Source organism: Cydia fagiglandana, chromosome 8 (genome assembly GCF_963556715.1).
Source record: "Cydia fagiglandana chromosome 8, ilCydFagi1.1, whole genome shotgun sequence".
Classification (NCBI taxonomy): Eukaryota; Metazoa; Arthropoda; class Insecta; order Lepidoptera; family Tortricidae; genus Cydia; species Cydia fagiglandana.
In genome coordinates this window covers 5,522,334-5,536,682 of record NC_085939.1, presented here as the reverse complement: position 1 = coordinate 5,536,682, position 14,349 = coordinate 5,522,334, and the positions used below count along the sequence as shown (strand labels likewise).

Genomic DNA, 14,349 nt, shown 5'->3' with positions numbered 1-14,349 from the left:
CGCTTTCGTAAAAACTAGTGCCAACGTCAATTCTTGGGATTAGTTGTCAAGCGGACCCCAGGCTCACATGAGCCATGGCAAAATGCTGGGATAACGCGAGGAAGAAGATAGTATCGCATTGCGTAAGTTTTGTCCCTCACTGAGGCACGCGTACACTACTTCTACTATGGTTTAGTGCAAATTTATACGGAAAAATATCTTTTCAGATGTAACACGCTAATCACACTAATCGAAAGAGAAAACCAAGAGCTAGAGGAGAAGGAACGGGCGGAAAAGAAGAAAAAGGGCGGCCCCGCCAACCAGAACACCCCGAGCGGAGCCTCCAAGGGCGCCGCCAACAAGCGCAAGGCCGACAACACGCCCGACAACGCGCAGAAACACAAGAAGAAGAAGAAATGAGCCGCGGCCGGCCGCCTCCGAGCCGCACACACCCACACACTCCCACGGTCTACCATACATTAAACCCCCTTATTCATAACACTTTACAAGACTCGATTAGTGCATTTGTTTTATCCCTTTCTTACAAATACACAACTCGTGATGACAGATTAAGACGAACGATTAATACTGAGGCTTGTAATGCGTTTATGAATAACGGTTATACACTCCCGGCCTATACACACCGCGTCTCAAAGTACGATCGCGATACTTGCACTGCGAAATAGCAATACCTCTATTGTCAAGGCGTTGAGTGCGTGCTCAGATATTTATGAGCACCTTGGTCGCTCCGCGACTGTACAACCTGTACGAATAATAAATGTTAGTTTAGTCCCGATGTTTAAATTTACTTTTTTGTACGTCTCTCTTTATTCGACCTCTGGTCTGTGACGACAGTAATAGTTAAGAATTTTCTTCTTATCTAAATAGTGTGTGTTGAATGAATTATTAATTATAATAAATTGTGTGTGATTTCGATCCGTATCGATGTAACTTTGAATTCCAGTATTTTTAAGTCCCCTAATTTATTTTCTGACAGATCTGCATAAGTTTTAAATTTTAAAAAGCTTAGCCTGAAATATCTATCTCAACCTAATGCTGTCAATATAAGGAAGGGTGCCATGAAATGAAATTGCCACAATGGAAATAAGGCGTGAAAAACAGTACAATAAAGATTAATGTAACGGTCATTTGTGATGATACCCTTCCCCCCCCCTCTACTATCCAGTGAGATTACCCAAAACGACGAGCGTGTGATATAATAGATATTTGTGAAACAATTAAAATCAAGTGATATTTTTACCTATGAAGTGTTAATAACAGGTCATGAGATTTTACATTTATTACAATAAATTGATACTCAATCCGTTCCATTTGTTTTATTGTTACTCATTAACAAGCTCAATAATAATAATACATTTGGTTGACGATTATAAATTATACTCAGATTTTTATTACTTGTAGTAAATACATTAATTGGAGAATGTCAATTTGAATAATTATTAGATATACAAAGTATGCCGTTTCACGAAAACTTGTAGGTAGATGACAACAAGCGGAGGTCCTTGCCATCACACTCCGGATCGTCGGAGAACGCAAACGGACGTCATTGGCGTTCGCTAAACCCTCCAGACAGGACTAACGAAGGCGTTCGCGTTTCTTGGCTGGGTGTGTACGCGCCATAATGCATGCTAGCCTCTTTTTACCCCACATTGGCAAATCAAAAGGAGGGTAATGATTAATAAATATGTTAGAGACTTGCGTGCATTACAAGAGCGACATTAGAACACCCTCTCTTGTGAATAAACGACAGCTTTAATTACTCGCAACTAATAAAAAATCCGAGTATAGTTATTCATTGTAGTGGCATCTCAAAAACCATGATATTTGCTTGGAGTGTTCATATAGCGCTTAAAATTATTTCAGTTTATATATTTTAATTTGATATATTTTTGAATTCCCAACATCAAGAACGCTATTCGTTTCTTTTTTGACAGCTGCCATGTCACGGACTCGCAGTTATTAACAAAAATTCTTCTTATTTCGTAAAATTATATATGTATAATTATAGGATAATTTTACACAGATCAACCTACGGCGATAGTAAGTAAAATCTTCATAAAATGGTGCCCATGGGATGGGTAATTGTGGACATGACTGTTGTCACAAAAAAAATTGAATAACGCTCCAGGCTCATTCGTTGCTACCATTTTTATCTCAAGAGCACTTTGTATGATCTTAACACAAGTTCATTACCTGTTTATTCATAGTGTGGATTAGGCTCACTTCTGTTCGACGCGAATACTCGGTTAGGCCCCATTGACACGAGAGCTTTTTCAACGCATGTTAAAAAAGCGTTTGAATGACACAAATGAATACATGTGTATTTATTCAGCTTTTAATCAAGCGTTGTTGGATTTTCGACTTTAAGCGTTGGTCGTTAAATAGAATTTAGCGTGTAGACTGATTCAAGCGCCTATTTAACGAGCGTTGAAAAAGCTCTCGTGTATATGGGGCCTTAGGGTGGTATTTCATTTCATCTGTTCAATATCTTTGTCTATTGTGTTTTGCGTCTCATGCTTAATGAGAGAGTGAGACGAAATGACATTGGACAGGTTAGTGAAACGTATGAACTACATATATTATGGAGACTGCACATCGCATTAAATTAATGTGATTATTATTGTGTGGTTATTACGTGTCGCGTTGTATAGGCTTCATATTATACTCTCCGTTGCGGCTCGTCGGATGCGTATCGGAGTCGGACTGAATTAAGCCTAAGCATAGAAAACAATAAGTAAGCATCGAGTGCCCACTTCATTCATGGCTAAAGGGGCCCAACCCAATGATTACCAGTTCGCCGGACGGGACGATATCAGCCTGTCAGTTCGGAACAGTCACTTTTGCGTTTATCTAACAGGCTGACATCGTCCAGCGAACTGGTAATCTGTAAGCCTCTTTAAAAACCTATTAAATTAATAATAATGAGTTTTAAGTCTGTTTTCTTAAAACTTATTCTTAATAAAATAATAATACGAGCTTCAATTTAACCCGTTTGAGGACACTCCGCCATACACAATATAAATAACAATGGGATGACGCGTGACTCTCGTCTAAATTAAAGTTCGTTAGGAAAGCCCGCTCCACACTCGTGCGCGAATCGCGGCGCGAAGCCGCGTTCCCGAGTGTGAGTCGAGTTCGCAGATCTGCGAGTGTGGAGCGAGCTTAAAAATAGCCATGTCTGGGCGATCAGTATGCTCACTTATTTCTCTATGGTCTAAGGTAGCGGTCGGCAACCTTTTAGCAGCCAAGGGCCACATTAGTTAACGAAGTTGACGCGGGCCGCACTTTGGTAATATTTGTGACTTTGACGTTTGTCAATATTACATACAAAATAGCCAGGGAGGCTCGCGGGCCGGTTGTTGCCGACGCTGGTCTAAGGCATATACTCATTGAATTATTAATTTTCTAGACTATAGGATATTATACATGATAACGATAGGTAATATAAGATAATTCACGGCGAGGAGCCCGCGTCGTCGGTGGAGCCCGCCGGCGCGCCCAGCCCGTACAGGTGCCCGCTCGTGCTCTCGATGTTGCCGTCGAAGAATATCTGACCAACATACAATATACATTACATTACTTACACCTACAGTCGTTGTTCCTAATATTTAGCGAATCTAAGAGCTGGACTTGATTTGCGAGCAAGTTGAAAGCGAGACGAGCGCGCAGCAATTTCGCCGCAAGCGCGAAAGTGTGTCCCCGCTCTTACAAACCGTTGAAAATAGTCATCTTGACATTTCGGTTTGTTAGAAAGACAGGCGTATTCGGATTTTAATAATTAGATTTGGAACAGTTATGGATCTGATCTGTCAATGTCAAAAGTGACATTTCTTCAACCAAATACTTCACTTATGACTCTGATAATTATTATTTAAAAAAAAATCGGTATACGCCTGTGGAACAAAAATTTTCTGAGGTTTGTAAGAGATAGCTAAGTTTTATGAATAAGGGGGTTTCTGTACCTACAGACTATGATGTGACGAAGTGTGGAGTGGCGTTACAAACGTCATATGTTAGAAATTTGTCGTTTTGTCAGCAATGTTAAAACTTGTTTTTAGTTTTATCGCATTGCATATGCTGCCATCGCAAGCGTACGAACATTTATGGTATGCTTATAGGTTTACCGTCTTATTCACAAAACTTTACGGGCCTGATTCAGTTAAATTATGTTTTATCCCTTCCTTACAAATTCATATTTCAATCACAGATAAAAAAACGATGCATAGCTAATTCAGGGCTATAACCGCGAAAATCGAAGTTCGCAAATTGCGGGGATTTTTCTCTGTCACTCTATTTACGCCTTCATTAGAGTAAAAGAGAAAGATCCCCGCAATTTGCGAACTTCGATTTTCGCGATAGCCGCTCAGTCCAGTAAAGCGTTTATCAAAATAACACCATTAGTCTGTGGTCACACCACGGACACTGGCGATCAAATGTATGAAACAAACGCGTTCCTACGCACACAATCTAAGCTCGTGTAGGTGAACGCGTACCATGCTTGTGTGAGTGAAATAAGACGTGCTAGGGTTCCCGCCAGTTTGTTGTCAAGTTCGATGACTTCAATTACTCAAAACTCAAGTACTCTTTATTATACTGTGCTGTGGTTTTAGTTTACCTCTTTGATCTTGAAGAAGGCCATGCCAGTGAGGTGCGAGTCGGAGCCGGCCTGGTGCTGCGGCCCCACGCGCCGGAGCTCCAGCTGATCTGCTACCTCTTGGAGCCCCCCTTTTAGGTTCTTGCATAATTTCATTAAGTACTGAAATATAAATAGGTACAATGAGAAATTACTACATTTTAATCTCAAATGTATTTTCTTATCCAGCTCAAGCTGAAAAGTTCACGTGATATTTAGCTCTATAGCATATTAACTGAATTGACATGACGAAAACTGTAGGTAAGCATTTGACCCACTCATATACATAATTTTACACAATATTAGCCTAACTATGTAGGTGTTAAATGAACGCGGGTAATTTTTAAGTAAGGTGTATTCGGGTAATTCCGACTACTTCAAAATGTCGCCTAACTTAGAAAATCACCCGTAATTCTATTATAAATAAGGGTGAAAGTCTGAACTTTTCGGGATTGCCCAAATACACCTTACAAATTTATGGTAGGTACCAGTAATTGTACTGTAGTGATAGTGACAGCCCCACCACCAGCTTTGATGAAAAACATTGTAGAAGCCCAATACAAATATTATTTACACAACACAGACTATATTGTAAAATTTGAAGAAAAATTAAACACTTCTAAATAGTAGTTTCACTAGATGGCGTGGCATACTCGCAGGGTTAACTAGGTAGTATAAAAAGAAGAAAAAAATACTTACTTTGACATCATAAACAGTTGGAAAATACAACCGTAGACTTTCAAAGAAATCATTCTCTTCCTGAGGCAAGTTTTGATCTGTCAGCAGCTTTAGTAGGTACCCAAAATCGTAGCCGGAGTGAAAGCTCAACCAGTTAATGTTATCCATTAATACTATGCCTGAAATAAATAATACAGAAATTTATAAAAATATCTATTACAAAAACAAGTCTATACTAGCCATTCTCAAAGTGTGCTCCGCGGACCTCTAGGCATCTCTAAGCCTCTATGGGGGCTCCGCGATAAAAAGGGAAAATAAATCAATAACCAGGTCTTCTACTCGTATATCTCTGGTCCACAGTTAAATAGCGACCGACAATTTTTTTTTATATGGAGCTCCGTCAAATATTTCGCTTAACTTAACCCTTTCAAAAAAGGTTTTGTTCCAAAAAAAATTTCAGAAGCGCTGGTCTATACCATCGATCTGTAAGTGGGGTATGCAGACAAACGCAAGAGTTAGAAGCAATGAAAAAGCATGTAGACCGTCTTACCTCATAGACGGTCTTATCCTCATTAACCTTTGCTAATAAGATGCTCTAACATCAATATATTCCTCCTAGGTAGTAATAACGTACCTTTCACGAATCTGGCCCACGCAACTTTATGGACGTCCTATAAACCATATTTAAGTTAAAATATAAAAGAAGCAACCAACCTGAAGACATGAGCAGTTCTGCAAACTCTAATGGTTCAATGCCGTGCTCCTCATGCTCTCTAAACTGAAGCCCAGAATTCTGCAGTAAATCAATGGAGTCCTGTGCATACATATCCTCCCTACAAAAAAATATTATAAATGCTAAGTATCAAAAACGGGGTATTTATTTACTACGTAATTTGTTATTACGAGTTTCCAATAATTAGGCACAGTCGGTACATTCGCGAATTCTAAAGAAAAATTTATACTTACTAAAAAAACTATTTAATTCCTTATAAGGTGCAGTGCAGGGGACAATTTCGACTGCGGGGTAATTTTAACTAATCAAAATATCTTCCATGTTTTACATTATTAACTAGAGACACACAACACATCTTTTCGCTATCTGGACATATATGGGACTCTAGTTAAGAATGTAAAAGATGGAGGATACTTTGATTAGTTAAAAAACTACCCCGCTATCGAAATTGTCCCCCTGCACCTTAATTACAACTTTATACTGACTTAATTTTTTTAGCTACTTATTAAGACGATTTAACACGCCCATAATGTGAACCTTGTGAGGGTTGTCTTTAAATCCTATTTAAATATATCTCGAACATACATGATATGGAACATCTGGACACGCACTAAGGGCCGCTTGCACTATTCAATAACCCGGATTTAAGTGGTTAAATCTGGAACCCAGAAACTGGTACAATTTTACATTTTAACTGGTTAACGGTTTAACTGGTTATCCCCGGGTTAGTGGCATGGTGCAAGTTACTCTAAGGAAATTTTGTCAATTAAATATAAATTGGTATTTTTATCTCAGCTAATCTTATCTCCAATAAGATAAAGAAATGAAGGTCTTACTGCAAATTAAACTTGAAGTTGAACTGCCATGTGGTGCAGCCTGGAGGCGTCTTCCCGTTCTCATCCATGAATGTTAGCCCCAGCTGAATTATCCGCAGCAGATCTACATTACACCTGAAATATAATTAATGGCTTTTTATATAATATTCAGTCTTTATTCACCATCTTATCTTATAATCTATACATTTATATGTATATATGAAGGGTCCCTATGCACATACAGCATAAGGACCCTTCTCTGATGGAAAGCCACATTTGTTTTGAAATTATAAATTAATATCTTTTTTAATATACTACCTGTTATATTTTATATATTTAAATGGCATTGCATTAAGTAGAAATGGAAGACTTAATGTAAAATCACATTTTATACAACTCAACCAGCTATAGGTAACAAAGACACAATACAAATAGTGCAAAGTAAAAAGTGTATATTACATTGTATGTTATGTAATACACTGGATATCAAACTTCAACATTTATTCAGCAAATAGGCCACAAGGGCACTTTTACATGTCTACATTGAATATACATATTCAATATAATATACATATTGAATAAGTATATTCAATGTAGACATGTAAAAGTGCCCTTGTGGCCTATTTGCTGAATATACAAGCAAAAATAATAATAATACATCAACAATTATAATATTTATAATTTAATTTTTTGTTATAATTGAAAATTAAGTAAAATTTAAATTATATTATATTATAATTATAAAGTAAAGTAAATGTAAAGGTTATTGATGATCCTAATTACCAATGTGTTGTGAAGAAAAAATGAACTTTAGAAGCTTATAATAATTAATATAATAGTTACCTGAGTAGTTGGTACTGATAATCTGCTGTGGATCTGAATTCACCAATAGGCCTCGCCACCACTCCTGGAAACTCTGTGTCCATTGCCACCCAGTGGTACTTTTGCACAATCTGAAGAACACACATTAAAAAAAATATCACACTTAAAAAAAATCTACAAAAGCTCCTCAACCTCCTAAACCCAAACCACAGCAGGCCGCTTGGCCTGCATGTTGTGCATGTGGCTATTTAGACATATTGTTATTTAAAATTTCCCAAAAATGATAGGTACCTACTTAGATTATTTACCACCAATCAAAGTACAGTCAAGTGTAAAAGTATGGGTGCACTCGTCATACTCAAAAATATGTCCCACATCTCTTATGTTGTATGCACCCATATTTTTACACTTGACTGTACCTTTTTGAGATTATGAAAGGATGATGCTAAACCCAAAACAAATATTTCTATTAGTATCTGAGTAATTGTTGTTTGAACGAACTCAACATAAAAACCCGTCTCTCTACTATCAGTCTCAGGAGAATCCTCGGCTTCTTTGGGCACTTGGCCCGGTGGGAACCCGACAGTCTAGAGAAGTTGATGATCGGTGGCCAGGTCGAGGGCAGAAGAGGCAGAGGCAGAATACCCACACGTTGGTTTGATGCCACCGAGGAAGTCACACATGTCAAGTTCCAGGGCTCTATGCGGAAGGCAGAAGATCGGCGAGGTTGGAGAGCAATCCAAGTTAAAGCGACTTGTGGTGGTCACGACCCTCAGTCATGAGGTTTTGACGAAGAAGAGAGAGAGAGAACTGTTGTTTGTGTGTATCTGAGTGTCTGTTTGGTTCTGAGTGAATGTTTCGAAGTACATTCATGTTTTATATGTCCAATATTTTTTACACACCACTGATGATGTTTTAGCTACGTATTCGAGAAACAGCTATAATATAGCACAAGGATGCGTAAAAAAAATGTTTACCTTTCGAATGACATGAAATTCCTCATGGAGATTGTGGTTCCAAACATTTTTGATTGCACAGTCATCTTTCACTGAATTCATATTTACGCCGAAACTAGCGGTTGGCATCTGTAGAATCATAGCTTTTGGCACGTTAGTGTAAAAGCGGTTATAAGCACAATATGCGACGAGTAAACTTGAAAGTGAATGAATTTGTATAAATAGTCCTCGGAAGGGCAAAAATGCAGTTTTCCTTTTTGAAAATTTTGACTGCAATTAGATTAGCCAGGGGCACCTGCGCAGAGATTTAAAATCAATAAATAAGCCGGGAATAAAAGCGTTTGATCATTTATGTTTATGAGACTATGCCGACCTTATTTGAGGCAAAAAGTACTTTGTTTCTTAATATATATATTTTAAATTTCAACACTGTTACTGTATATGTATATTACACAATTAACTAGCGTTATTTGAGATTTAAATATCTTAATTCACTTTTGCCATTGCAGTTGCATTCTTACTTTCTTACTGCTGTGGTCATTGCACTGACGTTAGTTTGACAGTGACAGATGGGACACAACTTTTTTTTTAAAGGGCTCTACAAACCCCATGAATATCGCTTGCGCAGATGGCATAGATGGTAGAGTCTGGCTACTGAAATTTTACCTAAATTATTGGCGGGAAATTCAAAAAATCTTGGGCTGGTCACACTTTGTGTAGTAGGAATTATAGTTTTGATACTAGACAATATCTTTGATATTCTGTGCACAAATAAGGTACCTAAGGAAATAAGCTAAATTAACGTTTAAGTGCACTCAAAGTCAGCTCACATAATTTCTACCACTATTTAAAGTACAGTCAACGACAAACACACATGTTTACATTCCAATATTTAGATTTTATAGATATTTTTCAGAACTTTTAATTTATCCGTTTCTTTATACACTTGTCCTATTTATGAGATTCAGGCATTAATAAATTCACGTACTTAATCAAAGTAATCGGCAAATGTTAGAACTAGTACTTAAAGTATCAAAATATTTATAGAGCACCAACCTCGTATTTTGTTTACATTTGGTTAGAAGTTGTAAACATTGCACTTTTTCATTATACAACGCTACACGTCGACTTCGCACATTGTCGTAATTATTTACGAGCTTAAATAATAGTTTGTGAACCTCACTCAGCATAGAAATTATTAATATTATTTAAAATAAACCCCATAAAAACCGCAAACAATTTGAATGAATGACATAAATCGACAACTGACTTTTAGCTTTTTTTCAAATCATAGACAATTGGTGATACAACAACGAAATATCTGTCAACAATTTTTGGCTAGCCAGACTCTAGGATCCTATAGACGTGCTAACGAGTCCGTGAGGGACAAAACATACGCAATGTGACACTACGGTCGATTTTTTTGCTGCCCACCATAATTAAATTTACGGTGGGAAATAAAAAAATGTGAGACTAAGACAAAAACAAACAAAAATAAGAACAAAAAAAACTATAGTCATCCCTTTCTTTTAGGTGCTAGTACTAGCGTTAGACAAAGTACCAGGAGGTACAGTCGACGTAAAATAGATGTTTTCACCACACCAGCTCGGAAAGGCTTACTTTGCACTTCAAAAACTGATAGCAAAGTTGGATTTTATTCACATGTGAGGCAATGCAAATTTTGAGTTGTTTTCTTAAGTTTGCTGGTGGAATTGACTTTTAAATGATGATTTTGAATGATTTGGATTTGATTTGGTTTGATTTTGTATGATATTTTACATTTAATATTTGCTTTGGATTGGTGTGGTGAAAAATTTTGTGTTTCACTCGGGGGCAAATTTTGTTTAACCCTCGTGCTTTGAAACCCTCGCAACTCTTAAGATTCCATTTATCGAACCACTCGCTACGCTCGTGGTTCAATTTTGGAATCTTTCGCTTGCTCGGGTATCAATATGAGCAAGTGCGGTTAAACAACAACTATGCCCCCTTGTAAAACAAATAACTATTACATTTTTCGCCTTATTACAAATAAATATATAATAAATTCATTTATTCGTGACCAACTTGGATCAATAGTGTTAGTGACAATTTTATCTTAAGGCTAATGTTAGTCTATAATATACACAAAGGAGTAAGGTGCAAAAGTGTAAATATATCTTTGACGCTAGGAACAAATTTTTAGCATATTTTTAGGGAAGGTGCATGCATGGGTGTTATTTAGGATCCTAAAGGGTGAGTACTATTAAATTGTCGCTAACATATTCCGTTTTTTTTTCTAGACTCTCAACCTTTTTGGTAAAACTTATTATATATATCAAAATTAGAATGTATTGGCATCTTTTATTCTTAAAAAAAAACATTCACTTGTATTTGTCTTTCAAGATGTCGTCAAAAGAAAAAAGCGTGCGCGATTTAATTTTGCAAAAATTTACTATGAATCCCTATATATCTACTTTGGAACTTGCAAAATCGTGCAATACAACTCGGAGAACAGTGCAAAGGACCATAAAAAAGCTAAAACGAGGTAAAACTACTGAAAGAAAGCAGCGAGAGGGTCATCCGACAAGAAAACGGAACAAAAAGTTGGAATCAAAGGTGTGTAAGCTGTTTGATCAAAATCCGGCTATTTCGTCCCGAGATGTGTCCAAAAAAGTTGGAACAAGCCAAAGCAATGTACAAAAAATAAAAAAAAACTGCGGTATTGTTACATACAAAAAACAAAAAGCTCCGAAAAGAACCGTTGATCAGTATAATCGAGCAGTTCGACGTTCTAGATTATTGTACGCCTTGTTTGTTCAAAATACAGCAGGTTGCTTAATCATTGATGACGAAACGTATGTAAAGGCTGATTTCAATTCAATACCAGGCAATCAATACTTTTCTTCCCGCAACGTCTCGGGTCTGCCTGAATCAGAAAAAGTGATTCCAGTCGAGAAATTTGCCAAAAAGTTCCTCGTGTGGCAAGCGATATGCCAGTGCGGTATGAGAAGTTCGCCTTTTGTAACCACTGGCACAATTAACACAGATATTTATATATCCGAATGCCTAAAGAAAAGGTTGTTGCCACTTATTAAAAAGCACAATTGTTCGACATTATTTTGGCCGGATTTGGCAAGTTGCCATTATTCATCTAGAGCTATGGATTGGTATAATTTGAATTCTGTCGATGTTGTACCAAAGGGATTAAATCCGCCAAATTGCCCAGAATTACGGCCGATAGAAAAATACTGGGCAAATATAAAAACAAAATTGCGGAAAACATGCCAACCGGCCACATCATTGCCCGATTTCAAAAGGAAGTGGATTAAATGTACTAAACTTATCACAAATGATTCCGTGCAAAATTCTATGAGTCGGGTCAAGAGTAAAGTCCGAGAATTCTCACGTCGTGCTTTAGACAAACAATAAAACGGTTTTAGCTCGCCTATTTTATCATAAACTTACCAATAATAAACATTTTTGAATTTTATTGTATATTATTTTATTGTATAAAATTTTATTCAAATTGCGACAATTTAATAGTACTCACCCTTTAGTTATGATGCTAGTTAGGATTTTTGAAGGAGGTGAATATACAATAACAACAATTATTATAACAAGACTCAAATACAATTTATTCATAGAGCTAGAACAACCATTAAATAAACAAGTATAGCATACTTATAGCACAGATTAACTGCGTTATTTGTAGAGGTATTACTAGTCTCCTGGCTCGGCATAGCATCATGAACGCTCGGTTTTCCATCGTTGTCACAGGTAAACATCGTGCTGTTGACACAAGCACCTTCTACAGGACTATAGAGCGTATTTTCTGGGCACTGCATTAGTCTGGCGGTAGCGAGTTGGTTTAGCCCTTGAACGCAAGCAACATACATGGTGCAATTTTTGTCTCTGCTTCCTTCAAAGTTTCCTACGCTAATGCAATTGTACTCCGGATAGCACTGGTAGCTGGTCACGTTCGTACACTGGTGGTCTACGTGGCTGTAAACAAAGTTATCTGGACAGCTGAGGTCTATTTGTGTGTAAACACCTGGAGCGCCTTGAAGACACATGGTGTATCCTTGGCAGTTGGGCAGGTTCTCGTTCGGAAACCGTCCACGGTCCGAGCAACTAGCTTCACTGACGTCGCTCAATAAGCCCTGCAATTGAAACGCTAATCCTTTATCTGCTTAACAGTTTAATAGGCCCCTAAGTCTAGGTACACGTATAACGATCTAAATCGTTTGATTACAAGAATGAAAACAACGCATGTTCTCGACGTGTTAAACACATATTATGACTCATTGATACTATTTGATACAATACTTACTGTAAGCTAAATCATCAACACTAAAATAAACGCAATGAAAAACAAAATATTAAAAAAAACTGTCAATGTTATACATACATATTGAAATGAATGCTTATTTAATTATTAATTTACTTATATTGAATTAAGATTTTAAGATTTTACTATGGGAACAAAAAACTTACTATGATAAACACTGTAAAAATCCAAACTCGTGGCATTTTGAAAATAAAAGATGTAAATTTATCCCAACCCGTAGTAACCCTTGGAAGACAGTAGTTAGTTTAATGGCAGCTTAACTTTAAAAAAATAAAGTAATTAACGAGTAACACTTCCATTTATCTCGTATGAGATAAAACAAGTACTTATTGCGAGAGCCTCTTTAGTACTGTCTAAGCCTACAGGTTTATTACTTTTGGTAAATTTGTTATCGATACATTTGTATTCAGAAATATCTGTTTAAATTTTGAAATATATAGCTAAGTAGCTGTATATGTTTATTATTATTATAAACGAAAAAAAGAGTGTTAGGTACTTAAGTATCCTATACGTCTTTTATTGAATAATTTTAGGGTTTATACTCGTTTTTAGGGTTCCGTAGCCAAAGGGTAAAACGGGACCCTATTACTAAGACTTCGCTGTCCGTCCGTCTGTCCGTCTGTCTGTCACCAGGCTGTATCTCACGAACCGTGATAGCTAGACGTACAGTTGAAATTTTCACAGATGATGTATTTCTGTTGCCGATATAACAACAAATACTAAAAACAGAATAAATGAAATGAATGAAATGAAATGAAAACATTTATTTTCAGGCAACTATTGGCCCATAGATAAATACCTTAAAACTAGCATACATATTAATACAAAATATATCTTAAAACTAAAGACAAAATTATGGCTGCGATGCAGTTCGCAACCCCGCAGTGTCAGGGAGCCGGCCGCGGAACCGCCGGAACTTGACACCCTTCGGCCAAAACTCCTCCTTGGTGAAGGTCGCTAGTTGTTCAGTCGGAACGCTCAAAAAATAAAATGTGACGACCCAGGAGTAAAGGGACCTTATGGCGGTTGGCGCTTACGCTATTATTAACGTCGCTCCAATATTATTACGGCGCTATGCGACGTAAGTGCCAGCCGCCATAAGGTACCTTTTTCCGTGGAACGTCACAAATAAAGATTTAAGTGGGGCTCGCATACAGCAAACGTGATTTTTGACCAAAGTTAAGCAACGTCGGGCGTGGTCAGTACTTGGATGGGTGACCGTTTTCTTTTTGCATTTTTTTCCGTTTTTTTTTTTGCTTTATGGTACGGAACCCTTCGTGCGCGAGTCCGACTCGCACTTGCCCGGTTTTAGTCATTCGCGCGACATGTTTCGAAGAGCCTAGGTGCCTAGCCTAATAGGCAAATACTAGGCATGTTTAGGCGAG

The 14,349-nt window shown here is 37.3% G+C and overlaps 3 protein-coding genes across 4 annotated transcripts in view; 1 reads left to right on the top strand and 2 right to left on the bottom strand.

The window, feature by feature from the left end:
- Positions 1-1,306, top strand: part of LOC134666539 (chromatin-remodeling complex ATPase chain Iswi) — a 34,844-nt gene extending 33,538 nt beyond the window's left edge. The window contains exon 17 of the mRNA XM_063523732.1: positions 207-1,306. Coding sequence (XP_063379802.1) covers positions 207-399 — 193 coding nt within the window. The 3' untranslated portion in view covers positions 400-1,306. The remainder of the gene's footprint in view (positions 1-206) is intronic.
- Positions 1,302-9,199, bottom strand: LOC134666556 (CCR4-NOT transcription complex subunit 7-like). Of its 2 annotated transcripts, XM_063523754.1 has the most exons (8): positions 9,011-9,199; positions 8,659-8,932; positions 7,703-7,812; positions 6,881-6,994; positions 6,026-6,144; positions 5,333-5,490; positions 4,616-4,756; positions 1,302-3,550 (listed from the first exon to the last, which is right to left on the bottom strand). In XM_063523754.1, exons 2-8 carry the CDS (start codon positions 8,776-8,778, stop codon positions 3,455-3,457), a joined length of 858 nt encoding a protein of 285 aa, XP_063379824.1. In that variant the 5' UTR covers positions 8,779-8,932; positions 9,011-9,199; the 3' UTR covers positions 1,302-3,454. The 2 variants fall into 2 exon arrangements, with proteins under 2 accessions (XP_063379824.1, XP_063379823.1); XM_063523753.1 differs by having other exon boundaries at positions 8,659-9,199.
- Positions 9,200-12,224: 3,025 nt separating this feature from the next.
- Positions 12,225-13,253, bottom strand: LOC134667003 (uncharacterized). Its single transcript, XM_063524311.1, has 2 exons — positions 13,111-13,253; positions 12,225-12,776 (listed from the first exon to the last, which is right to left on the bottom strand). The coding sequence occupies exons 1-2, from the start codon at positions 13,144-13,146 to the stop codon at positions 12,255-12,257; spliced, it is 558 nt and encodes a 185-aa protein (XP_063380381.1). The 5' UTR covers positions 13,147-13,253; the 3' UTR covers positions 12,225-12,254.
- Between the last annotated feature and the right edge of the window lie 1,096 nt (positions 13,254-14,349).

Coding starts and splice junctions, on each gene's coding strand:
- LOC134666556 (XM_063523753.1), bottom strand. CDS start 8,778: ATGATTCTACAGATGCCAACCGCTAGTTTCGGCGTAAATATGAATTCA. Junction 5,491..6,025: donor AGAACTGCTCATGTCTTCAG/GTTGGTTGCTTC, acceptor TATTTATTTCAG/GCATAGTATTAATGGATAAC. Junction 3,551..4,615: donor CCTTCTTCAAGATCAAAGAG/GTAAACTAAAAC, acceptor TATGTTGGTCAG/ATATTCTTCGACGGCAACAT.
- LOC134667003 (XM_063524311.1), bottom strand. CDS start 13,146: ATGCCACGAGTTTGGATTTTTACAGTGTTTATCATA. Junction 12,777..13,110: donor TTTTTACAGTGTTTATCATA/GTAAGTTTTTTG, acceptor TTTCAATTGCAG/GGCTTATTGAGCGACGTCAG.